Source organism: Beta vulgaris, chromosome 6 (assembly GCF_026745355.1).
Source record: "Beta vulgaris subsp. vulgaris cultivar EL10 chromosome 6, EL10.2, whole genome shotgun sequence".
NCBI classification, from domain to species: Eukaryota; Viridiplantae; Streptophyta; class Magnoliopsida; order Caryophyllales; family Amaranthaceae; genus Beta; species Beta vulgaris.
In genome coordinates, this window is record NC_079207.1 from 2955173 (window position 1) to 2981201 (window position 26029).

General features: G+C 32.0%; 1 protein-coding gene across 1 annotated transcript; it reads left to right on the forward strand.

The window, feature by feature from the left end:
- Window positions 1–4490: 4490 nt before the first annotated feature.
- Window positions 4491–6972, forward strand: LOC104894995 (1-aminocyclopropane-1-carboxylate synthase 3). Its single transcript, XM_010681390.4, has 3 exons — window positions 4491–5059; window positions 5269–5429; window positions 5548–6972. Exons 1-3 carry the CDS (start codon window positions 4781–4783, stop codon window positions 6512–6514), a joined length of 1407 nt encoding a protein of 468 aa, XP_010679692.1. The 5' UTR covers window positions 4491–4780; the 3' UTR covers window positions 6515–6972.
- The last annotated feature ends 19057 nt before the right edge of the window (window positions 6973–26029 follow it).

Here is a 26029-nt window from a genome sequence, read left to right on the forward strand (position 1 = left end):
TTTATAAGGTTTTTTTTCGCAAAATTGAATCTTTAAAATTTTTTTTTGAGAAATTTTCCTATAATTAAACAAAAACCCGAGATTGATACTCCATCTTGTTTCTAATAGAGATAAATTGATATTGATAAACTCTTTCTTTGGCCTCAATAAAGTTTTATATTTTCGCATCATTGATTAAATAGTGGGATTCAAACATTAATTTAAAATTTACACTTAATTACATCAGTAGATAATCTCACCCTTATCAAATAGATAGATTTCGTGGGCAATAAATAAAAACTTTTTCTAAAGATTGTTTCAGGGATTTTCTATTTTATATGAAAAATAAACTTCTTTAGAGAATTCATAATTTATATTGCTGTAAAAAATGGTGAATGTCTACGTTTCATCCAAGCTGAAATCATATTTCAGATATTTATAGGCACACATTAGTTGAAATTTAGTGCGTATCTAACAAATCTAAGCATTGATTATTTTTCTTACAAGTAAGTGTTCATGAACTTTTTTTCAAAAGATAAAATTAAATAAAGAAAACATTTTCTCACTAGTAAAAAATATTTCCTTTTTAATTCATCTATTGTTTTCCCCATCTAGTATTTAGCTTTTTACCTACCACCTTTTGCAAAGTGCACCGACTTGTAAAGAAGATGACCAAATTTGTTTCTGCAGTACGTATACATTACATGCATGAAACATCTAGCTAAATAAGAACCATTAGCATCGTGGATTCATTACAAATGCAAGAAAATTTTCAAGATTAATTCAACTATAATAAAAGAAAAATCATTTACGTAAAAATGGAAAGGAAAACAGGTTTATAGCATAATATACAATAAGTCAGTCTTTTTTTTTTAATGAGAAATTTCATTAATTGAAAACGGTATCAACAATATAAATTAAAGAAAAACAAGATACAATTAAACCAGGTTATAAATTCGTTTTTGAAGAAACTACAATGAATCAGATCGAGCAATATAGTGCAGCCCCATTGTATTTGTTGAATCAATCAGCTAATGATGATGAATAGTCTATCATTATGAAATAGTTTGGGAAGAGCATTCTTGATCGAGTCATGTTTACCGCATCCGAGATTCCAATACGTTCATGTTGATATCGAACTTCAACCAATGAGAATAATTTCTCATGCCTAAAAAAAAAAAAAACATATATACTCACAACTTTTATAGGGGAGAAAGAGATCTCCACAATTATTGAGACTAAAAACCTCATAATAGGGTTTGAAAAATTCTCATAAACAAATACTAAATTATTCAACAAAAAAAATAAAATGAACTAAAAACTTAAAATAAAAGGGAAAAGGGGCTTACCATATATGAAATCATCCATCACAGTCCCTAACTGCTGGAGAAGGGATAGAGGAGACTATGATTTTAGAGAAGGGGGGGGGGGGTTTTTTTTACCCCAGATATACAAGAGAAAATTAATTGTGGTTCTAACTAAATGATGTTTTTTTTTGTAATAAATGTCGTCTTATAACCTAAGAGATCCAATAAATCTTATAAATGAGATAAAGTATTAAACATTCAATTATTATACCCAAATAAACAAAAATCGAATAATCATATGAAAAAAGATTGATGGATCGGAATTCGGAGGTGCATAGCTTTCCTATAACATTATGGCCGGTTCTTAAGTTCGAGCACGTTCTAGAGAGGATACTATAAGAAGAATTACTTAGCTTGCATGCCATTATTAGAGGAAAAATAAATGTTTGAACAACACAACGTAACATAATAATTGCCATTTATTGGAATAATGGTACAAATATTAGAAATTATATGAAGTGTCTTAAACTCATAATTAAGATTATTGAAAACCAAAATATACATACTCATACATTTTTCCTTAAAAATAAAAAACATAACTATTCTATGAAAAAGAAAGGTTCTGTTTAGATAATCAAACTAGTATTTTTGTCCCGGGTGATGTCGCAGATCAGTTACAGTTATCAAATATATTATTATTCATAGATTTCATAATTGACTTTATTAATTAGCTTTTCATAATATTTTGTCAAGTGCGAAATTGAAAATTTGACATTATGGCATGATAATTTTTCTTTTTTAAAAAACTTATAAGGAATTCAGGATAAAAATAACAATTTTCGCGGTCAGAGAATGTTACTATTTAATAAAAGTGTTAGAGATCAAAAAACGTGTCTATGTCTTTATAGTTACAAAGAATTATAAGACTTTATTGCGTTTTACCTTGAAACATTAATCATTGAAATTAAAGCGGATTAGTGGTTAAACTCTCACATTTCATTTCAAAGGTCTTGTGTTCAAATCCTACTAACTACATATTGTTAATATCTTTAAAAGAAATTATAAAAATGTGTATTATAAGTTTAAGAAGAGTGGCACATGACACGTGGCACCGTTCTTTCTCTAAGAGCTAGAGTGATCATGGGTCGGGTCAGAATTCGGGCCAAAATTTTATGCCCAAAGCCCGCTATTATGGGCCAAAATGAGCGGGCTTTTCGGGCCAAAAAAATAGACTAAAAAGTTATTTTGGGCTTGTAAAGCCCGTCCAAAATTCGGGTCGGACTGGACCCAGCCGCTGGCCAAAAAATTATGCCCAAAACCCGGCCGAAAAGTGGACCGGGCCAAAATGATCAGCTCTAGTAATAACGCCTTTTAATACATTTTGTATATATGAACATAAATTTTGAATCGCATATATATATACTCCTTCACTCAAATCTGCCATTAGGTAATTAAGTAACTTCACCCAAAAGATCTACTACTACGTAAGGTAATTAAGTAATGTTGATATTGTTCATTTTATGTTTACAGCCTGATATGTATGTGATGCATGTATAAACATATAAAAATTAAATTTTGTAAATTTTCACTGATTCTTTTTGTTATGCCTTTTATCTTTTTATTTTTTTTAGTTAATTAGTTAGTTACATTTTTTTTCTATGTTTTCGTAACCCAACCCTGTTGTCACATATAATAGTGATAGACAAAAATATTATTTATTAATTATATAGATTATAGATCCTTCATCTCCTTCTATCTTACAAGGATATGTACAACTTTTTTGATTGGTTACATTTTATGCGAATACAATAAAGAAGAATGAAGATTAGACATGGATAATTACCTCTTCAATGAGAATGTTTATGTATCCATATAATTATCTAAAATATGATCCTTAAAGCCACGTGGCATAGTTGCTAATCAGTGATCATTTTCAAAAATTGAAGATTGTAATTTTTTCACAAATAAAAATGCCAAAGCACTGTTGTTAGAATTATATTAATTTTCAAAAATTGAAGTTTATAATTCTTTCACAAATAAAAGTATGAAAGCACTATTGTTAGAATATGCATGTTCAATATTGAAGTTTATAATTTTTTACAAATATAAAAACCAGAACAATACAACTAAATCATTATGCATTTTCAAATATCAAAGTTATAATTTCTATTTATAGGTTAAAGACATCAAAAGTGAAAATTGTATAATGGACATGTGAAACTTATTACTCCCTCCATTATTTTCTCATCATAGCACACAAACTCTTTTTCACTTCAAAAGTGAAATAAACGTAGAGAAAAGGTCTCGAAATTATGAGAGGGAAAATAAAACCATTTGATTTCAGACTTACTTTTTTCTTTTAATTGAAAGAAATTTCCTCGCTACGTCGAGATATTATGTGAAATTAATGTTTCTGAATCTATAAGAGATTATTGTATTCATGTATGTCTAATAATAAACCACGCATACAATATATATATATATATATATATATATATATATATATATATAAATATATATATATATATATATATATATATATAATTAGGGAAATTTTTTTAGAAAACCTAGGCTCTTATACCATGTACAAGTGTGGAGAATAATTGTGTTAACCTGATTAGGTTAACCTATAATATAATTCTCTAATATTTCCCAAACAATTGATGGAAATAATTCATAAGATAATAATATTTTTTTAAAAAACAAATACTTCATAAATATATTCATCATATCTTTATTATGCTGTAATATTTCTAATAGGACAATATTCTCTAAGTCTCTAATATACCATAAAGATATTTATCATATATGTATCTCCAATACAACGAAAGCCATAAAATAAGAAAAAGTTGAAAAAAAATATAGAGAAATAGAGTAAAAATAAGAAAATTATATTAATTAGGTAGATCAAGTCATCAAACTACAATATAAGTAAAATAGGTCAAATGTCCCATACTAAAAAAATCCCAAGAATGATAAAATATCCCTACTAAACAAGTGTATATGTAACTATGAAAAAAAAAGTACATTTCAACTTTATTTTTATCCAATCCATAAAAACATAGAAATACACAATTGAAAAAAGGGATATTTGTTTGAGGGTTGTTTGGAGAAGAGGTAACAATTAATTAAAATAGAAATAAAATTAAGACTATTTGTCTCTCATTCTCTTAATTAATCTATCCAAGTCAAAAGTACAATAAGTCAAGTGAAAATTGCTGACATGGCACCTCGTAGTTTCCTATAAATACCTTATAGTCAGCTAGTTTAGTTGCATCATCAAACCATTAAACTCTTCCCCATCACTTCAACAACTCATCCCACCACTACTCGTCTCATTTCTCTCTCTCTCTCTCTCTCTACATTTTTATTCTCCAGCTCTTCCCCGCGTTAAAATATCACCACTTTCCTTCGTTTCCACACTACGTACAACAACACCAACACCAACAACAACAACAACAAAAAGAAAACTCGTTTACAGCAAATTAAGCAAAATGACAATGTTGTCAACATTAGCTGAAACTAATACTCATGGTCAAGATTCATCTTATTTCCTTGGTTGGGAAGAATACGAGAAAAACCCTTACCATGAATCCGATAACCCGGATGGTATGATCCAAATGGGTTTAGCTGAAAATCAGCTTTGTTTTGATCTTCTTGAATCTTGGTTAGCTAATAACCCCGAACCCGGTTCGTTTACCCGAAAGGGTAAATCCGTTTTTAGAAACCTTGCTCTCTTTCAAGATTATCATGGCCTCCCTGAATTCAAAAAAGTAAGTACTATTTCTACTATTATTACTTTTACTATATTTGGTAACTTCTCTTTTTAATACTACCTCTGTTTTTTTAGTTGCAACGATTTGACATAAAGTAGTGAGGGAAAATGTCTAATCGTTGCAACTAAAAAAACAGATAAGTAGTAGTACTTTAATTTCCAACTTGTTCAAATTATTGATGGTATTGTTGCCTTTGCTTGTTACAGGCTTTCGTAAATTACATGTCAATGTTACGAGGAAATAAAGTCACATTTGACCCTAACAACCTCGTTCTAACAGCTGGTGCAACCTCGGCTAATGAGACTCTTATTTTTTGCCTGGCTAACCCCGGCGAGGCTCTTCTCTTACCTACCCCGTACTATCCAGGGTAAGCATAAATATATATACTTTCTCCGTTTCTTAATACATGTAACATTTTTGACTTTTTTGAAAAGTCAAATGTGAACTGCAAAGGTTAACTAATAATATTGGTTATATGATTTCAGGTTTGATAGAGATCTTAAATGGAGAACTGGAGCAGAAATAGTGCCAATCAAGTGTACTAGCTCAAATGGGTTTAAGATCACAAAGTCAGCTTTGGAAGAAGCTTACAACTCAGCTAAGAGGCAAGGGCTCAAAGTGAAGGGTGTTTTGGTAACTAACCCATCCAACCCTTTAGGAACATACTTGTCAAAAGACGAAATTACCCTTCTTCTTAGCTTTGTATCAAACAAAAACATTCATCTCATCAGCGATGAAATCTACGCTGGAACTGTGTTCAATGGGCCTGGATTCATCAGCATCATGGAAGCAATCAAGGATAAGAAATGGGCCAACAACAAAGATCTTATTCAAAGTGTTCACATTGTCACAAGTTTGTCAAAAGATTTGGGCCTTCCTGGGTTTAGGGTCGGAGCTATTTATTCCAATGACCCACTTGTAGTCTCAGCCGCTACAAAAATGTCTAGCTTCGGGCTAATCTCAGCCCAAACCCAATACCTTCTTGCCGGACTCTTATCCGACATGAAGTTCATGGATTACTACATCATACAAAACCAAAATCGTCTTAAAACTCGACACTCAATGTTAGTATCAGGTCTTAAAAAAGCCGGTATTAACAGCCTAGACAGTAATAGTGGCTTATTCTGTTGGGTAGACTTAAAACATTTACTCAAAAATCCGACATTCGAATCCGAAATCGAGCTATGGAAAGAGATTGTTTACAATGTTAAGCTAAACATATCTCCTGGATCATCATGCCATTGTGTAGAACCTGGGTGGTTTAGAGTATGCTTTGCTAATATGTCTGATGATACATTAGACATTGCCATGCAACGTATTAAGGAATATGTTGATATCAAAACCAACAAAAATAGTCATCATGCAAGAAGAAATTCACGAAGAATCAGATCACTCAGTAAGTGGGTTTTTAGGCTATCGTTTGATGGTGACAAAGAACCAGAAGAACGATAGTTTCTGTCAATTATTATCATATGATTTGACCACCCACAAAAATTAACCTGTGTGAATCTGTTCAGTAAAAACAAAAAAAAAAAAAGTTTTTTTTTTTTACTTTTGTTATTATTTTTTTTTTTACCGTAAGGATCGGATTAATTAGTGTGAACACTAAGCATGTGTCCGTGTAATTTTAATTTTTCCCGCCGCTGCTGTTATTAGTTGGTTGATTGGCAGGGTAGAAAATTGCTGTATTTAGAAGGGTCGGCTTGTTTTTGAAGGAATTGATTGATTAGAAATTCAATTCCTTTTTAGGAGGTGAGAGAAAGAAAAGAAAACAAAATACTATTGTAATTTGTAGAGTCATCAGCACTCGGTCCATGTGGACACGAAGTGACTTTGATATTAATTTCAAATGTTTTAATTATTACTATTTTTTATTGGAGATAAATGGAATTGTTATACTCATTTTCTTATGTTCATCTCGTTGCTTTGGTTTGTTTTGCTTTTACATCTGATTTCTTAAATTTACTTTGTTTGTTTTTTTTTATTTTATTTCATTTCCTCAGTCCTTTTTTTATTACTAATTTGACTTTTACTTTGGTCATCAGATTTATTTATACATAAGGAATTAAATACATAGTTATATGAAATCTTGTTGAATTCATCTCAATATATATATGTTTTATTATATAACTAAAAAGACGGATAAATCATTTGATGATATATATATATATATATATATATATGTTTTCCTCTTTTCAAAAATTAAGGTTGGCGTAATTGATTGGAGTCTCTATTTCCACCTTTATGACAAGGATTTTTACAATGCAGAATCCCCAATTTTCCCTTTTTTTTTTATAAAATATTCATCTCACCTTAAAAAAAAGTATCTTCCTCCTCTACTCTTTACTGCCACACAATATGGGCCCCAATCTACTTTCTCCTCCCCGATTTTTTTTTTTGGTAAACACAACATTTCATTCATTAATCAATAAAGTTAAACATATTACAATCCGAAAGTAGTTGTTCTAAACAATAACTAGGGGGGTGGGGAAATCCTAGTTACAACACTATCATCATCCATGACCCTGTAGGCCTTAGCCATGTTGTCTACTACATGGTTGTACTGTATGCTACAATGCTTAATCAAAAGATCTGGCCTCTTGTTGATCCACAACCTGCACAATTTAATCATGTTGGAATATAAGTCAGAGTGCCTCACTGCGAGGAGCTCAATAGCATCCTTACAGTCATAGTATATGATGCCCTTGGGAAGATTGTACTTCTTCACAGGACAAAGAGCTTCCAAGATTATTGCTAAGAGTTCCGCTGCAAGAGAGTTATTAGTATAAATCAGTTTTCCGAACCCCGAATCCAGTGATCATTTCCATTCGGAATCACCCCACCGATCCCCACGACCTCAAGAGTGCCAACAAAAGAAGCATCATCATGTGGATCATCAGATAATCCTGAGAATGGGAAAACAAGAGTGAATCCTGTTTTGGGCTAATCGTACCTGTGGTGGATACATATTCCCTCGCCTTACCTGTAGTCCTAGAGTATATCACCATAATATGCAAGGGTTCCCGGCCATTGAAGACACAATCATTTCTATCCTTCCGAATTTCGTGGCAAAGGTAAGGGAAGACACTTCTCCAGAATAGCTCTCTAAAATTTTTTCTAGATTGCATATTCTCCCTAAGCCAGAGTCTAAACTTTGTAAAAGTCCCCATAGGCATCCCAGAACATGCACCCCCATATATCTCTACTTTTGACGCAATCACGAATAATATGGGCACTGTATTCAGGGTGGCATTGACACATAGGATATGATGGGTCTTATGTCTTACCTCTAACCGCCAGAAGGTGTCTATGTGGAATACGAATACTAACTACATAAAGACGTTGATATTGGGTTCAAAGTTACCCTTTCAAATTAAATCCAAGTCAGGTCATCCTCAACCAAGGAAAGGGGAAGTTGGGCAGCATAGTCTTTTTGGAGCATGAATCCCTTATGGTTCACAAAATTTGGGATAAGAAGGTCCTCTGAAGAGTTTTGAAGAGGGGGAATGGTACTAAGAATACGATTGTCAAGGTAGCTCGGTAGAGAAAGTGTTAAGATAAATAGGTCCCACTATCCTAGGTAAACCAAACTTTGAACTTTTCTAGCATTTTCCTCAGGACTAAGGGGGCCCTAGACCCAGGTACGCGATGGTCCAATCGAGAGCCAATCATCATGTCAAAAGTCAATACTTCTGCCATCATCTAGGTTCCAAGCTAAGAGCTATTCTCACTTATAAGGTCCCAAATCTGCCCAATGTTTCTCCAGATCACAGACCCATTATGGAATTTTGACACATGATTATTATAGATGTATTTAGACCTAATACATTGCTAGGCCAAATTAGGTTGATCTTGAGCTAATTTTCACCCTACTTTAGCCATGTAAGTTATGTTCATAAGTCACTGGCTTCTAATTCCCAACCATCCCTGGCTCTTGGATAGGAAGGTAGTTTGCTCGCTAACCAGATGGAGTTTCTTTCTTCCCCCTCCTCCCCCCGAAAAGGAAGTTATTACAAATAGAGTCTAGGTAATTGAGGGTACTAATCGGGAGGGAGCTAGGTAGCCTGCATGTAACAAGTCGGGATCATTGGTAAGGTTGAGGAAATAAGGCATAGACGACGGGCTCTCGAGAGACATTTCATTTTCCAGTTGGCTAGTACAAACCTTACCTTATCCACAATGAACTGATCCTGGGCTGGAGTAGGGCGTTTGTGAGAGATTGGGAGGCATCAAGGTTGGTATTTTTCTCAATATTAAGAGTCTCCATAAACAAGTTTCTGTGCTCACCTAGGTATCAACATGGTTACATTACTTCGGTTGATTTAAATATTAATAACTATAAGCCAAAAGCCCACAACCTAAGATACTAACTCACGCAGACACGCACAACCTAACCCTAGGACGCCCACGTCTCACGCACATCACCACATGCAACCGTTTCTCTTTTCTCTCTCCTAAATTCAACGAACTCCTCCATTGAAGAAGGTCGAGTGGTTGCCTGGTCGATGCACTCAACAACAACCAACTCCTCCATTTCCCCTCCTTTCACGGTTGAAGAAGGCCGACGAAGATTAGGAATTTTCAGTGTTTTTTGTTATTTCTTCATTTGAAGGTTAGATAAATAATTGCGAGTTTTTTACAATTACGGCCGATAAATTATGAAATTCTAATTTCTCCTATGTTATTTCTACTCTCTGTTATTTGTGTTTAGTTTTTTTAAGATTAGTTTCGAAAATACGAAATTAATATCACTGAAAATGCGAATTTGATGTATCTGTTATGTTTTTGTTATTTTTTCGATTTTTTGGCAAAAAGTTTAGTTTAAATTCGGTCCATTTGATCTTGGTATGGTTTAATTTTCGTTTGCTTTGGTTTAATTTCGATTTTGTCTGGTTTGATCTGGATTGAATTTTGGAATATAAAAAAAATTCGATTTGGTTTGGTTTCAAATTTTGTTTTGATTTGGTTTGGATTGAGTCGAATTCCATTTTGGATTGGAAATTTCAAAACCGAATTTATTTCGATTAAAACCAAACTAAAAACTGGATTTACACCCCTAAATACGCCCAAATTTTTATGAGTTTGACTATCGAAGTCAAACAAGACAATTATTTGAAACCATGGGACTATATATATAATCAATCATTATATTTTGTTTAAAAAATAAAATTTCCTTTTGCATACGTTTGAGGGCAACATGAAAGGGTAATAGTGGTAGGTGATCTTACTTTTATATTTTTTATTTTTTATTTTATGTAGTGGAGATATTATAACTATAAATTGGAGTATATACTTGGCAATTCTCAAATCTCAATAAAATAGAGAGGCAGAGATTCCACCGTTGATTTTCTAGTTAAGATCCCGTTGAATAAAGCCGGTAATGAAGTTACTGATGATAATTTCACATGCATTAATCAAATCCCATCATTGGTTTGGTGGTAAGCTATTCTACTTACTTCTTTATAAAGAGGGTGGGACGTATAATAATAAATGTTTGAATAAAATAAACAACCACCAAATAATGCCACGTGGATATACATCTTGAGATCAGATTATTATGTTGCTTGTTGCAAGCACAAACATAAACTAAATGGTCGTTACTTCCATCGGCGTAAATAACGGCGAATTTGGCCGGTTTTACTCACTCTCACTATTAACCGACCACCACTTCTTTTCATGGAGTATGTCTCTTTATAATTTCTTTCGAAATCTTTATTATATTTTTACGTGAAGATTATAATATATGTTTTGGTGAGACCATATATCATGCATGGAAGGTTCTAATGATGAGTTTAATGAATGAATATGAGTTAGTAGTGTTCATTGGATCTTTGAAGAATTTGAATAGGAGAACCTCCAAGTGGTAATGTAAAATCATTGTATAAGCTAACTTCATGATGCATTGATATCATCTATATATTGCATGCAATGTATTTGAATGCAGAGAATGATGTGATGTATTATGTCTATAAAATAATATATAATGTTATATTTGTATATTTTATATAGTGCAATTAATGATATTTCAACCAATTAACAAAAGGACATGTTTGCCAATAATGACATAATTAATGTATTTGCATTGGTTTAGGTCCTATCATGTTCAACTTATTTTAACTTATTTAAGATTATAAGATAAAATAAGATCAGATAAGATATTCTGTTCAACTTATTTTCATTCATTTCAGATAAGATAAGATCAGACAGATAAAATAAGTTCAAAAAAGATAAGATACGGTAAGATAAGACAAAATAAGTTGAATCAAACATACATTGACCCGCAATTTGCAAGGCCGAACCGCTCTTATTCATTAACTAATGAATTAATCTACCAACAAAAATTCTATTTAGAAATTTCCATGTATAGACTTTTTAATAGTTTTTTTTTTCTTTTGGTTTTGTATGAGTGCATATACTCCTAAGTCCTACTTAAGGTTCAGTTCCCGCCTTCCCGGTACTAATTAAATTAAATTAAGCAACTACATTACAATCTATGGGGGAAGGGGTGGAAATCAGGAGAAAATGCTGCAAAAACAAGTAAACTCAATTAACCAATCCAACCATAGTAAAATAATATAGGAAACCCCAAGTCAACCAACCTGAAGTTGGCGGTGACTGTTTATAGTCTGGATTATTTATTCTCTTTCTTTTTTTGCTTTTGGGTCTTTGGCAATTTTGTCCATCGACTAACAAGTTATTAGTGGCTTTGAGCATCTGTTAACTGCGCAAGTTCTTTGCTTCTCCTGCAGAAATATATAAGTAGTGATACATACAAGAATCAATTTTATTTTAACTAGTTTATAGGCTTGGGTTATATCTCGAGTATTTATAGTTGTCATTATTAATAATTTACTTTAAAATGATATTACCAAATATTATCTGGTTTAATAATTAACAGTTTAGTATATAAATTTGAAGGTTATGGGATCAAATCCTATACAATGCATTTCCTATTTTGTTGTTGTATATGGATCATATGTAGCAAAACAACCTAAGAGAGAGCGACACTTAACGCCGCTCTTTGGTTAAGAACGTCTCTTAATATATTTCTTATCAATTACTTTACTAGCTAGTGAGCTAGTTGACATTATGGTGCATTATTGGTTTGATACATTAGCAAACTTAAACGGAAATTTTTAATTTTAGGACTCCAAATAAAAGTTATGTATCCTTTAATATAAGGAGTTAGGATTGTAATAGATAGATTGTAATGTACCGCTTAAAGATGTTCCGTGATCCAGGTAGTTAACTTTATTTCGATTATGAGACAATGTAAGATTTGTTAGACTTATATTAGGCTTTGTTCTTTTGAACTGAATTAATGAATATGCAGTTTAGTTTAGTACAGTTCAGAGTCTTCAGACAACTTCAGTTCAGTTCAGGAAAATTTAGTTCAGTTAGTTTTATCTCAAAATTTTCATTCACTTCAGTTCAGTTCAACTCAATTCAATTCAATCTAACAAAATAGAGCATTATCGTTTGATTCAATTATTAGAGACAATATAATTAGGGGAAAACTGGCAATAAAAATCTAATTGTAGCTCAAAGTTTCAACAAAATAAGAAACTGAAAGTAGATTATGAAAAAGTTTATAATAACAAACGATGTTAAATTTTAAGATTATGGAGTTTCGAAACACATAAGATATAGGAGTTTCGAAATATTATGGAAAAAGCAACATAGATTTTAAGATCATAATTTGGTGGAGATTATTAGTTTATTCGCACCACATAAAATCTACAATTGGTGGACCACATTTGTTAGGGTAGTTTAAGTAGTAGGATAATGGAAATAAAATATTTTGTGTTACATACACCTGATTCAATATTTATGGAGGAATCATCAATTTATTTGATGAAGATTCAAAGGTGACGGCACAAATCTTCCACCCCCAATATTATCTTATCATTCGGCTAATTGTCTTGGAAACATTAATTACTTTTGTAAGTATATATACTTATATGAATAATTATTGGATTTTGTTTTACAAACTAAAGAAGTCCCTTAAAACGCGGCTATTCGCATACGATTATGATGATCCCATGATACTTGCATGTGTCTAGTGGTAGTTAGTTTGGTTGAATTCATAGACTATTACATATTAATAACATAGAAATGAAATTATTCAAACAATATATACCCGCAAAATGAATATTGATCAATATTTTTTTTGAGATAGGAGGCCTAATTAGGGCAATTTTGAATGAAATACTTGAACAAACATAGAAGTGGGAATTTTGGTCGATTTTCATGTTCAAGTTTGACTAGAGATACCATGTGCCTCAGATTTTTCCTTGCTTATGCACTCAAACTACTTATACATGTCATACTTTATTATATAGATCTTTGATAAATACTTGTAGATTATAAAGTCAATCATAAGCTAATACCATAATGCGTAAATTATACATGATAATGATAAAGCATATGCATTTACCAAATCTTGGATTATTCTTCATATCCGAGTTGACCGATCGAGTAGTTATTATGTGATCCAATACCATCATTTTAACTATATGTAATCTCTTTATTTCTTATATTTCCTCCGTTATGAAATAAATAAAATGTTTATTTTTTTATGTGAGAATTTTTTAAGAGAAGTATTTCATTTATTTCATAAAGGAAGAAGTATATGTTTCTCTTTTCATCTTTATGGTCGAATTTTGAACTTTTGATTTTTGATATCTTAGAAATGAAAATAATTTATCCAATTTGTTTAAATGTACTTTCATATAAAAATACATTAAGAAAGGATGAGGAGCTAGCTCATGTGGTAGAGCACTCCCCTCTGATCCTTGAGGTCAGGGGTTCGATCCTTATCCCCAGCATTATGTTGGGGTATTTCCTTAGCATGCTTTGCATGCTTTACCAGCCAATGTGCTGGTAGTTCCTACAAGGCTAGTAGTCTTGGTAGGGGTTAGCCCTTGGGCTGACTTAATTTCCCAATCAAAAAATAAAAATAAAAATAAAAGTTAAAGTAGAAACACGGATAAAAAATGAAGGGGGTAGTTTCAATCAAAATCTGATCCATAAGATCTGATGCATATTATAAAGAAAATCATTATCATTAATTGATAAAATGATATTCATTGTTCATTTGACCATATATACGCTCTAGCAATACATATCGTGTATGCATAGGTGTGTTAGGCCAGGGCTGGCCACAAGCTGAACTCAACTCTAAGGATCCGTTTGTTATCGTTTCAGGACTGGCCACAAGCATTACATCAAGGATTTTATAGTCTATTTTTATAAATTTCGGAAAGATTTATAAAAAATTTCTTAAACTGACAAGGATTAGAAGGATTAGTAAAAAGTTTCTTAATATGTATATAGTGTGTCGACTATTTTATTTACTAGGAAAGCATAATACCAAGGCCTTTCTAAAAAAATCTTACTTAAGATCACGGATCACCTATTAAAGTGCCATAAACTTGGGGCAGTTTGAATCAATGATTTGGTTTTTAATGCAAACAACCAATCAAAAACGGGTAGTTCTTCCCCTAATTATTTAAGCATGATCACGGTGGTTGCTCTAGAAATGACTAATTATAGGAAATAATTTATAGTATAAAATAATGAGGATTATCCAATAGTTTGACGTGACTTAATCAATGTTGTCTCTCCCAGTTACCAACAAAAAGTGTTTTTAACCTAGATCAAAATGAGGGGGCATGACAGTTCACTAAAGCAACATTGAAGGTCAAAAAACTTGGCTAATTGTCGTTATGTCAAGGCATATTAGCAAAAATGCTGACACAAATGCCATTGATTTTAGGAGCTGTTTCTCGACAAACAAAGAGACACTAAACATCACAATTTTGACACTAATTTGTCCTCCTGAAGGACAAGACTTTTTACGGACTATAAAGAAATTAACTAGAGGAGTTAGGTAAGCTATGTGTACAAATTACAATAGTCAATTGTTAACTTGCTTGGAGAGCGTTACTGATAGTTTTCAACGTACAATGTAAACTTTTTGTTGGATATGTGAATGTTCAACTTTAAGTTTAGTATAGTATTTAGCTTATTTTGATTTAATAAGGATTCTGGCCTGACGCATATAAGAGGAGAGTTCAATCCACATTATTGATTGTACAATTAAGAAGAGGTAGAAACACGGTCGATTACCAATCTTGTGATCCGACAAAAGTTTTATCGACATTGGTTGACAAGCTAGCTAGACAAATAACAAGAGTTTGAAAATTTCTCAGTGATTAGTTTTAAGCTTCTCTTTCATTTGTAGGATACGGGTGTGCTTGGTTATTTAGATAATATATTGGAAGTTCGTACAGTGGCTCTGACAACTATTTTCATTGGGAGGAAGAAATTCAAAGGCAACTACTGTAGCCTTTGCCACCCGTCTTTCTAGGCACTCATCACAATATTCTTTTAATTTGTGTGGAGTTAAAGAGAGTTTTACAGTAAAATCCTTCTATACGAAATTGATTTATTTGCAATATGGTGAAGACTTAAGGGTTCTCAAGGGTAGATTTAGTCCCCTGTAGGATATAGATCTTTTCGTGGTTGGCTACACTTCTAAAACTGAATACAAAAGATAAATTAATAAGAATAGGTGTTCTACAAAATTGCCAAGGAACATGTGTTATGTAAACTAAGTTGATGGAGTCTTAGCTTGTGATCACCTTCTATTGCATTGTGACTTTGCATGGAGGGTGTTATGGCGGAAGCGTTTTAATTAACCAAAACAAGAATGCACAACAACCAGGCACTCAAACAAGAACACAAGAAACGAATAAAAAAAACACAAGATTAACGAGGTTAATTCACTGTCAATTCGATAGCTACGTCCTCAAGGCAGGGGGAAAACGATTCTTTCACTATGAACGAGACGATTACAAATTACAATAGGCAAGATTCAATTGTATGCAATTGAATCTCAAAGACTCTCTCTAATCTTCTCAATTGTGTTTTGACTAATTAATCTCTCTCTAATATTTGTGGTTAATCTGATCTAAATATGAATTAACATATTTATATGAAGTCTAGAATACAAACCCTAAGTCGACGAATAAACCGAGCGAAGCAAATCGCCCTCGCGCTTTGCGAAAACAGAGTCGAGCTCGCGACCACCTCGCGACTCCCTTGTGATCTGCGTCGCACCTCGCGACGAGGAGTTTGCCACAGCACACGCAAAACCAGTCCGTCGCCCCTCGCGACCAATGTCGCGACTCGCGAAATGGCTTCTGCCGCAAGTCACAACCTCACAGAGGGTGTAGTGTTGGTGGTGTTGGGCGTAAAATAGGCTTAACCAAACTCACTCAAGGAGTTGGATATGATGTGGTGTAATATTGGGGTAAAATTTAAGAAGGTATGGCTTTCTTCTCTCTTTGTGATAATCTAGTCATTACGCAAATAAAGAAATGACAGAATCTTCAAAGATGTGATGGGATACATGATTTAGTTCTTCTCAGATTGGGGTGGTGGATCAAGGCTTGGAATAGTGACATCTCATATCCCTCCTTAGATATGTTCAGGTGCCTTGATATTCTAAAATTGGAACAAAATTCTCCAACGAATAAAAAGAAGGGTTTTTTGTCAGAAAGGACCTAATAAAATACAAGTTTTGTGGGGAAGGACCTAATAAATTTTTTTTTGTCAAAAAGGACCTAATAAAATACTTCCGATTGTGAACAGGAACCAATTTATGAATTTCCGGCCAAATTTACCATTTACCGGCGTTGACCCTTTTGTTTACCCCTAGTTGACTCTTTAATGTTCAATTCCTATTTTAACTGACCCAAACATATTGAATTCTCACACTTTTCTCCCAACAGTGCAATCTCCATTGAAGTGAAGTATCAACTTATTCGATCTTATCCTGCAACCTTCATCAAATCCAAGCTATGTTTTGCTCTTCAGATTTTACTCTCTCAATGTTTAAGGGTTTTTGAAATTTAGGGCTCCTATTATACGTTTTTCCCAAAAACGCAAATTAGGGTTCTTAATTTTACTGTAATTTCTCTTCTCCTCCTAATTTTACAGTAATAGAAACAGAACATTAAAGACTTAACTAAGGGTAAAAAAAGGGTCAACGCCGGTAAATGGTAAATTTGGCCGGAAATTCATAAAGTGGTTCCTGTTCACAATCGAAAGTATTTTATTAGGTCCTTTTTGACAAAAAAAATTTTATTAGGTCCTTCCCCACAAAACATGTATTTTATTAGGTCCTTTCTGACAAAAAACCCTAAAAAGAATAATAAAAAGAATAATGAGCTAATACACGGGCTCCTGCATATGCACTAAAATGGAACACCGAGTAAAATTGGAGGAGAGGAAAGCAGGCGCGGAAGGGATCCTTTGAAATTGGAAAGGCGCTTTCATAGGCATGTTTTCTTACCTGATACCGTTCAAATAAATCAACGAGGCTGATGTTTTTGCTATCTTTGAAGCAATTTATTGGATTGGGTTCTTTATTCTTGTGTGGTGGGAAATCTCCATCAATGTTGTGGAATGTGCAATAGCAATAATAATAGGGGTCCATAGAACCTTAATTTTGAACTCAACTTCACTAGAGCTACCATGCAGTTGGCTTAAATTTTAAATCGTATACCATGGAAGGGACGCAAACTCTGTATTTGATCATTTGGCTAAACAAGGAACATCTAGGAGTTCAAATTTTTTTGGCATGGTTGTAAGTGTTTGTTTTATGGTTGGTTTCTTTTCTTGTATATGGTATTTGGCGTTTGGCTTTGAATGTCTCTTTGATGTACCTCTTTGAAGAGCTCTCTCGAACTCCTCTTTGGTGTTTTTTCGCTCTTGTCTCTAGTACTAAATTATAAAAAAATTGCTGCAATTAATTTGAAACCACCTGAACAAGGGAAGTGTTGCCACTAATATGGAACGACAAATTTGTATAATGAAAGTTGTTTCCAAAAAGATATTCAACGTATATATATGTGTGATACATGGATTATTGTGCAATCCCATCCCCTATGGTGTTCCCATAAATCAATATGCATATAGTATGTACAACATATGCATGGAAGGATAACAAATTACGGTGTATATTTACAATGGAAAATACAATATTAACACATATCCAAAACATTACAAAGCTATACAAATAGCTAATTCGACGTTAGCACAACATAAAAACATTCCTTTTATTCCTGCTGCTTGAGTAATTATACACATTTTAACCAATGAAAAATTAAGTGAAAAGGACTCCCAAAGACCAAGTATGGGGGGGATGTCATGTGGGAATCACATGAAGTATGATGGGTATAGGCAAGGCACATGCCTTAAGAAATATATACAGCACCTGCATAATACAAGGGCGTATCCTATCCCTCGTGCCCAAATTCAAGGGGCAACCTGGTATGCCTTCCATCTTCTCATGCTTCTCTTATAACAACATCAAGGGACCATCACATTATGGTCTTCAGGTTCAGGCTCCTTGATAATGCTATGTATTAACATCCCCGTAAATAGTAAGGCCTAGCCTACCAATATATGGTAACAGTAACAACAAAATGTATTTTAGGATCATCAAAATAACATCTAGGGGACCCTTAAAACATATCATATAGTTGCTTTGCTGGCTTCTGACTAGTTGGTACTTTGAGATAATTTTTGTTTTATCTATACGTTTTAATTTTTTTTTTATTAAGAAAGATAATTGGTCTGAAGACCAACCCTTGCTAGGCTACTGCCTACTAGCATGCAGGCATACATAAGTTCAGAAGCTGGGTACAGTCCAGAATTAAATGCCCAATATATTGTTGAGATGAGAATTCAAACTCTGGACAATGTCCTGAAATTCACAGTGGTACTTCACTGAGCTACCACCTTTCTTTCATCTATACTTTTTTGATTATGTTGAATTGATATGATTGAGCTGCATATATAATTATTATAAAAGAAAATTTACCTCATTCTCCTATTTGTCTCATTTACAACTTCTTTTGGAAGGATATAGGATCCATGTCGTGCCCATGTCCCATCGTGGCAATTTAACACTAGTATTATGGTATTTGGAAAATTGTTGTTCTTTTTAATATTAAAAAAAAGTTATTTCTAGGTGAAGATGTCGTGCGTAGGTATGACTTTTTTAAAACTAAATAGCTCAGTATTTTCAGTTTTTAATTTTAAGATTTTAGAAGTTATATAATATAAGTTGTATAATTAATTCAATTTAAGTCATATTTATACTCATCATATTTATTTTACAGTTGATAATAAAAAGTGGATACGATTTTTTGAAATTTTCATATTTTGTGCTTTTGGTTTATGAAAAACTAATGATAAAGAAGCTCTTATATTATGTTACCGTCCAATCACTTATCTAATTAATTACTATCATATTATTCTGATCTCTTATATACTCGTACGTAGTTACATCCGTATATATATTGAGAATTGAGATATTTATCCTTCTTATGTTCAAAATCAATGCTTGCATATGTTATTTTAAAACATCTCAAAGAATTAATACCTTATTCTCTAATAAATTTATGGTTTATGATTGAGTTATCGTATAACTAATGCCCTTAATTACCTGAATCAAATGAGGGCATGAATTTGAAATTACACATGAAAATATATTGGCCAAGATTATTATAAATAATGAAAAAAATTACATTGAATTCTTACCTCAAGATCCCGATCACATAATCATTAAGATTCTTCTTAGGTATAAAAAAAAGAGTGCAATCAAATATTTATTTGACTTCTCTACAAAACAGGAAACGAGTAAAACAAAAAAGAATGGAGCGAGATGATAGTTGAAATAATGACATCTATTTCTCAAAATTTGATGGATCGAGTAATATAATACTTCCTCCGTTTCTAAATAAGTGCAACACTTTGTGTTTTCACGTTTGCCAATGCATTATTTTAACCATTAATATCTTCAATTATCAATAAGTAAAAATTATAAAAAGTTGATATTAAAAAAATTCACATTCAGACGAATCTAACAAGATCCCACATGACTATGTTTTTCTTAAAATGTAAATCACCAAAGCTAATTAAAGCTTAAACTGTCAATAGTAAACACTATGCAAATGTTGCACTTATTTAGAAACGGAGGAAGTATAAATTATTTTTGAGATGATGATTAATATAATTTTTTTACATGTACGGTGTATCTATGAATAAAATCGTTATATTAACAAATACTCTTTCATAATTTGAGTTCAGTTTATAGCCGATAATTCAAAAATACTTCATTATTATTTTCCAAAAGAATTTGTCTCTTTTAAAATAACAGCATTTGTGTAATTTTCTTTTCAAAGTATCTTTGCTGTACAAGAGAAATAAAAACTGATAATTAGATATATCCAGATGGGGTTGAAACCCGAAATATGGAGTACTATTTTAGAGGGTAAATTTGCTGAAATTTAGTTATTTTATTTCGTCTTACATACATATTGTGCTCTGCATTGTGGCATTTAATTATCCTCGTTGCGCTGGCTTCATATCTATGTCTCAGCAGACAAAACTAAAATCTTGATTATATATCTACATGACCTGCTTGTTCAAACGCATTAGTCAAAGAATAATTATAAGTTATTAGAAGAAAAAAACTACTATTTAGGGCGTTACCATAATTAATCTCCAGTCTCAAATATGTGCTTACTATAGAACCTTTTTAGTTATGCAGTGTTTTACTAAAGTGATCAATGTGAATATGTGATTGATAACTTGTGAATTACTTTCTTTTTGTTTTTCTGCTTCTCATCCTCCCATCCCTCCCGCCTCATGCAAAGCCAATTAGTAGAGGGTTGCATCATATATCAATTGACCTTTTATATCAAATCTTCTCAAGCAACAAATAATTGCGATTATAAAGAATAACCTATAGGTTATAAAGCGGGTTATTATGAGAATATCAGTCATAGTTAACTTTATTCTCGTGATTTTTTCTCCTTTATTATTAGCCCTTTTTTTAATCTCAAATTAGTTGCAAAATTTAATTGATTTTTTCAAAGTTTTGAAGACATAACTTGTACTATTAAGATCTTAATTCCGTACTAATATCTTGTTTCAAGATACCCTTGAATCAAAACTAATTCAAGACCTACTAATTGATTAAGTTTAATTTTGAAAAAACGAACATTGTTAATTTGTTACTAATCTGAAACAAAAAATATACGTCTTCACATACATACATAAATTTATTTATTCATTAGTTTAATTTTTTGAGTAACACTACAACATCGAAAGAAAATATACCATACCACGTCAAAAAAAAAGCCTAGGGAATTTTTACCATCGGATAAAACTCTAACATAACATGTATGACCATCATGGTAATTATTAAGTTGGTAACTTGGTAACTTGGTCTCCTGCATAACAATAATTGCATGATCACCAACTGCAATTTGTATTGATAAAAAGAAGGCATTATTTTTGTTCCGGGTGGCATGATATTCTTCCTTACACTACATCCGATTCGGTTGTCTATATTTACTAGTATGAGAAGAATCCAGATGCATAAACAAATAATGACTTGATATAGAAGTATATATATAATATATATATACTCCATAAAAATTTATGACTGCAAACACATCATATATACCAACTACAGAGAGTCTACAGCAGAGAGATACCTATCTGGATTCTGGAGTGCTATTATGGAATGAAACTTGCCATCAATATCAGATCAGCAACAATATTGGAACAAATTATAGATACTTCCAAAATGCCATCTCGCACTAGATGCGAAATTGCGAATCCTACTTTAACTCTAGTCTCTACATATAACAATTACTTAAACCTGCTCTACTTGCCACATAGGCAAGTTTCTCATTAAGTTGTCCATTATTAGAGAGGATTATTTTTTTATCCATATGAGCCACAAAGGCAGTACAAAGAAGGGGAGGGGGATTCGAACCTGTGATCTACTGTTCATAACACCTCAATCTTAACCATTATTAGGCCAAGACAATCTTGGTATTATTAGAAAGGACTATGATGTAGCAAAAACGACTTGAATAAATCAGGTTCATAGATCATAATAGCTTATTGTACAACGGAAATCATTTAATTAGTTTTTATTCAATATAGTATTAGCAATTCATTGCTTAAACTGTTTTTTTTTTGTCATTCGTATTATCGTATAAATCCAATAATCGTATAGTTCATCATCATATAAGAATTTTTCTGTTGTATCCAAAGAAATCTTTCTTTGTATCATTTTCCAAAAAATTGCTAAACTGGATGGATATGTGAAAGAATTTTTTTGTTTTCCATCATTTTGACATGTATAAAAAAAGTATTGTGACAGTTCACAATTTTGGTTTGGTATAGTCAGATAAGTCCGTTCTTGTACGATATAATTGTCTTTTATATACTCAATTTTTGCATAATATAGTCAGTTTTTGTATGATATAGTCAATTTTCTGACATATTTAATTTTGTATGTTATTTTGATTTTTTTTTTCTAATATAGTAGATTTTTATGTGATAAAGTCAGTTTAGATACACAAAAATGTATTAATTATGGTAGCTGATCTATAGGGATTAGGATTAGTGAGATCTAATAATACGGTGCTAATATCGCATCTAAGAAGTTTGCGTAGGATCAAAGCATGTCTTTGGTCTCGCGGCTCGCGGTCTCGCACTCTCGCCTAGAAATATAATTGTTATTTATAATTGTTATTTTGTTTGTCTTTTCTATTTATTACAAAGGAGGATTCCTAAACGTTCAAATTCTTGATATCATAATACCTTAAAATGAGAGTATTGGATCATGAGTTTGGATCTACAAAGAATAATATTCTCTTTAATTATTATAATATATACAGAATATAAATAGATCTAAAAATTACTGTGTTAGGTCAGGTCCGGGTTTTACATATTGGTATCAGTTTACAAACATCTTCACAAAAGGCCTACTTCGACAAGAATTTACTAATTTTCGATCCAACCTACTTGATTTGGGAGTGTGATTAGGGCTGGCAATGAGTTGGGTTGGGTCAAGATCAGGCGGTTGAGTTGGCGGGTAAATGGGTTGAAAACCCCTTGACCCAACCCGTTAACTTAAACGGGTTGAAATAAAATTACAACTCAACTCAGCCTTATGATAAACAGGTCAACTTTCGGGTCGACTCGTTTATTTTTTCGTGTTATTTGCAGAAAAAAATAAAACAACAAAGAGTATGTTACAAAGCAACAGTAGGCAGCAACTTAACGTTAAGCCATTACATAACCATACATACTACATATTGTTCAAAATTAACAAAATTGTTCAAAATCAACAAAAAAAATCAACCCAACTGCTGTTCAAAATCAACACTATTACAACTTCATAATGAATTGTTCAACATTAAATGTAATGAGTTAGGATTTTTAATTTTTTTTTTAACTTTCTATACCCAATTCTTTTAGTTGTGAAATAAGTTAGGGTTTTGGGGTTGTTTTCATATAAATGGGTTAAAATCAGGTCAAAATTTTCAATCTCACCCAACCTGATATTTAATTAAACGGGTTGGATCATGTTGACCCATTTAATTAAACGAGTTGAAAATTTTGGACCCATTTGATTAAACGGTTTGAAATTTTCGACCCAATCGATTATTAACGGGTTCGGGTCAGGCCGGGTTGGCTGGTTGGATAATATTTTGCCAGCTCTAAGGAATATATTTAACGGGTTGATATGGAATATATTTATTATATCTTCTTAGGTTATATTTTTGCATAATTTTGGATATTATTATATTGTTTACATTATCCTTCTCACATCAGAGGTTTCTGATATTGTGAAGACCTATCTATTATAACCCTATATTTATATATTAATTAATGGAATTACTTCAGGATTAAAGAGTTTCACAATATAACATAATTCTTTCAGAAGTCCTTTAGTTTCGTAACAAAATAAATTACCTCATCCATTTTGGAAAAGATATTAATTGTTGTTATATTTCAAAACAGTTTCATACTTGTTAGTTGCTAGTAGTGCAAATTAAGCATCTAATGACAAGTAAGCCTCCCCTCTCCTTTTCTCTCTAAAACCTAGTCTCCCTTACCCCTTCTTCATCAATTAGGGGGCTGTCATGGATGTTTTCATCCATGGTAAGCCCCTTTTTCCCTTTTATTTTCAGTTTTTAATTCATTTTCTTGTTTTGTTCAATAAATTAGTACTCCCTCTGTTTTTTTTTATCTTTCTCACTTAGAATCTTGACACTATTTATGCATAGAGAGAATCTTCTCAAATATTCTCAATTTATAAGAAAAAAACATAGTCATGTGGGGTCTTGTTTGATTCGTCTCAATTAGTACTTTATTAATATTCAATCGTTATAATTTTTACTAATATATAATGAAAGATATTTAAGTTTTAAAACGTGCATTGGCAAACGTGCAAAGTCAAAGTAGGAATGATAAAAAAAAACAGAGGGAGTATCTCTTTATGAGATTTTCTCAAACCCTTTTATGGGGTTTTTAGTTTCTGTTTTGGAAATCTCCTTCTCCCCTATGGGAGTTGTGAGTATGGTTCTTTTGTTTTTAGGTTTGAGAAATTATTCTCATTGGTTGAAGTTCGAGATTCAACCTGAAGAATTAGGGTTTCACAACTTCTGTAAAATTATGGAAGACTATTGGAGTACGTTCATCCCAAAATTTCTGCATCTGCAGATCGTATGCCGAACCAGAGCGAACTCACAGATTGCATTGCTTCAGATGAAGATTTTTATTAAGGCAAAATTAAGTCAAATCTGCAATGTTTACATTTTTAGGGTGATATGTATTTCTATTAGAATTTTATGTTTTTCAGAAATGACTTGTAAGTGCCGTTTGGCGAAATATTAATGAAATCCCTTTTCTTTAAAAAAAAAAAAAAAAAAGCATCTAATGACAAGGTTATTTTAGGAGTTTCCTTGCATGTAAACTTGGATCCTTTAAAATTGGGCTTGTTTTGAACAATTTCTTTGCTGATGTTTAGGTTTGCTAGCCCTAATTTTGAATGAAAATACATGTAAAAGTCGGAGAATGGAAGAAAGGGGGATGAGTTGCTTCGTCGCATAATCCTACCGAACTTATAGAAAAGGAAGCATCTTTTGTTCTCTAAAAGGTGCACTTGGGGGTCATATTGATGACTTTATACATGCAATTGCAAACCCTTTTTACCCACTTTCTACTATCTTACAAATTTTGCTCCAAAAAAGTGAACTAAATATCCCTTAATACTCTGATTATGTATCCTACAGCCTTGTCATACTTTTAGCCTGCTTTGACAAACAGTACTTGCCTAGTAAGTACTGGTACCTAGCAGTTTCAAAAGCTTAGGATTTTTTTGGTGAATTTTTTTTGTTTGAAAATAACCGATAGTTTTGACCAAAGATATTATAGTAGCAAAAATGCCATGAGCAATAACACTTCCCACTAAAATGTGTGAAACTAGGTCCTGTTTGGCAAAATTAGCGGTTGTATTAACTGTTAGTTGTTGCAGTAGCGTTTAGCTGTTGAGGTAGCTATCAATCGTGTTGTGACTCTAAGTTAATGTTATTTTGATTCTATAATATGAATGTGTATGGCATATGGTTGAGAAAGGATTAAATAAATGAAGACTTTGAAGAAATGAAGAATCAAGATTGAAGTCCAAGTTTATATTCCTAAGTTTAGTTACTTTATGCAAAGTGTAATGTACTTGAACTAGGTGATATATTATGTGCCAAATATAGAAATATAAAATTAGTAAATTATTATTTTCTTAGAGTTAAGGAAATAAATAATTTTGTTAATTTTGTATTTCTATATAAAAGGAAATTGAAATTCGAAAAGCAAGTTTATTAAAAATGATAAAGTATTAATAAAAACATCTAATAAAAGAATTTTCATTAAAAAGTGTTTTTAGTAAAAAAAACCGAGTTAAAAAAATGTTTTTATAAATATAAGATTTTTCGAGGGAAAAAATTAAATGTTTTTATAAAATATAAGATTTTCGAAAATTGTTTTTAAGAAAAAATAATTTGAGATAATAAAAGAGTATGAGAT

Bases quoted from the DNA above. Each gene is read 5' to 3' on its own strand.
- LOC104894995 (XM_010681390.4), top strand. From the start codon at position 4,781: ATGACAATGTTGTCAACATTAGCTGAAACTAATACTCATGGTCAAGAT. The intron at 5,060-5,268 runs GTAAGTACTATT...TGCTTGTTACAG, and splicing joins GCCTCCCTGAATTCAAAAAA to GCTTTCGTAAATTACATGTC. The intron at 5,430-5,547 runs GTAAGCATAAAT...ATATGATTTCAG, and splicing joins CCTACCCCGTACTATCCAGG to GTTTGATAGAGATCTTAAAT.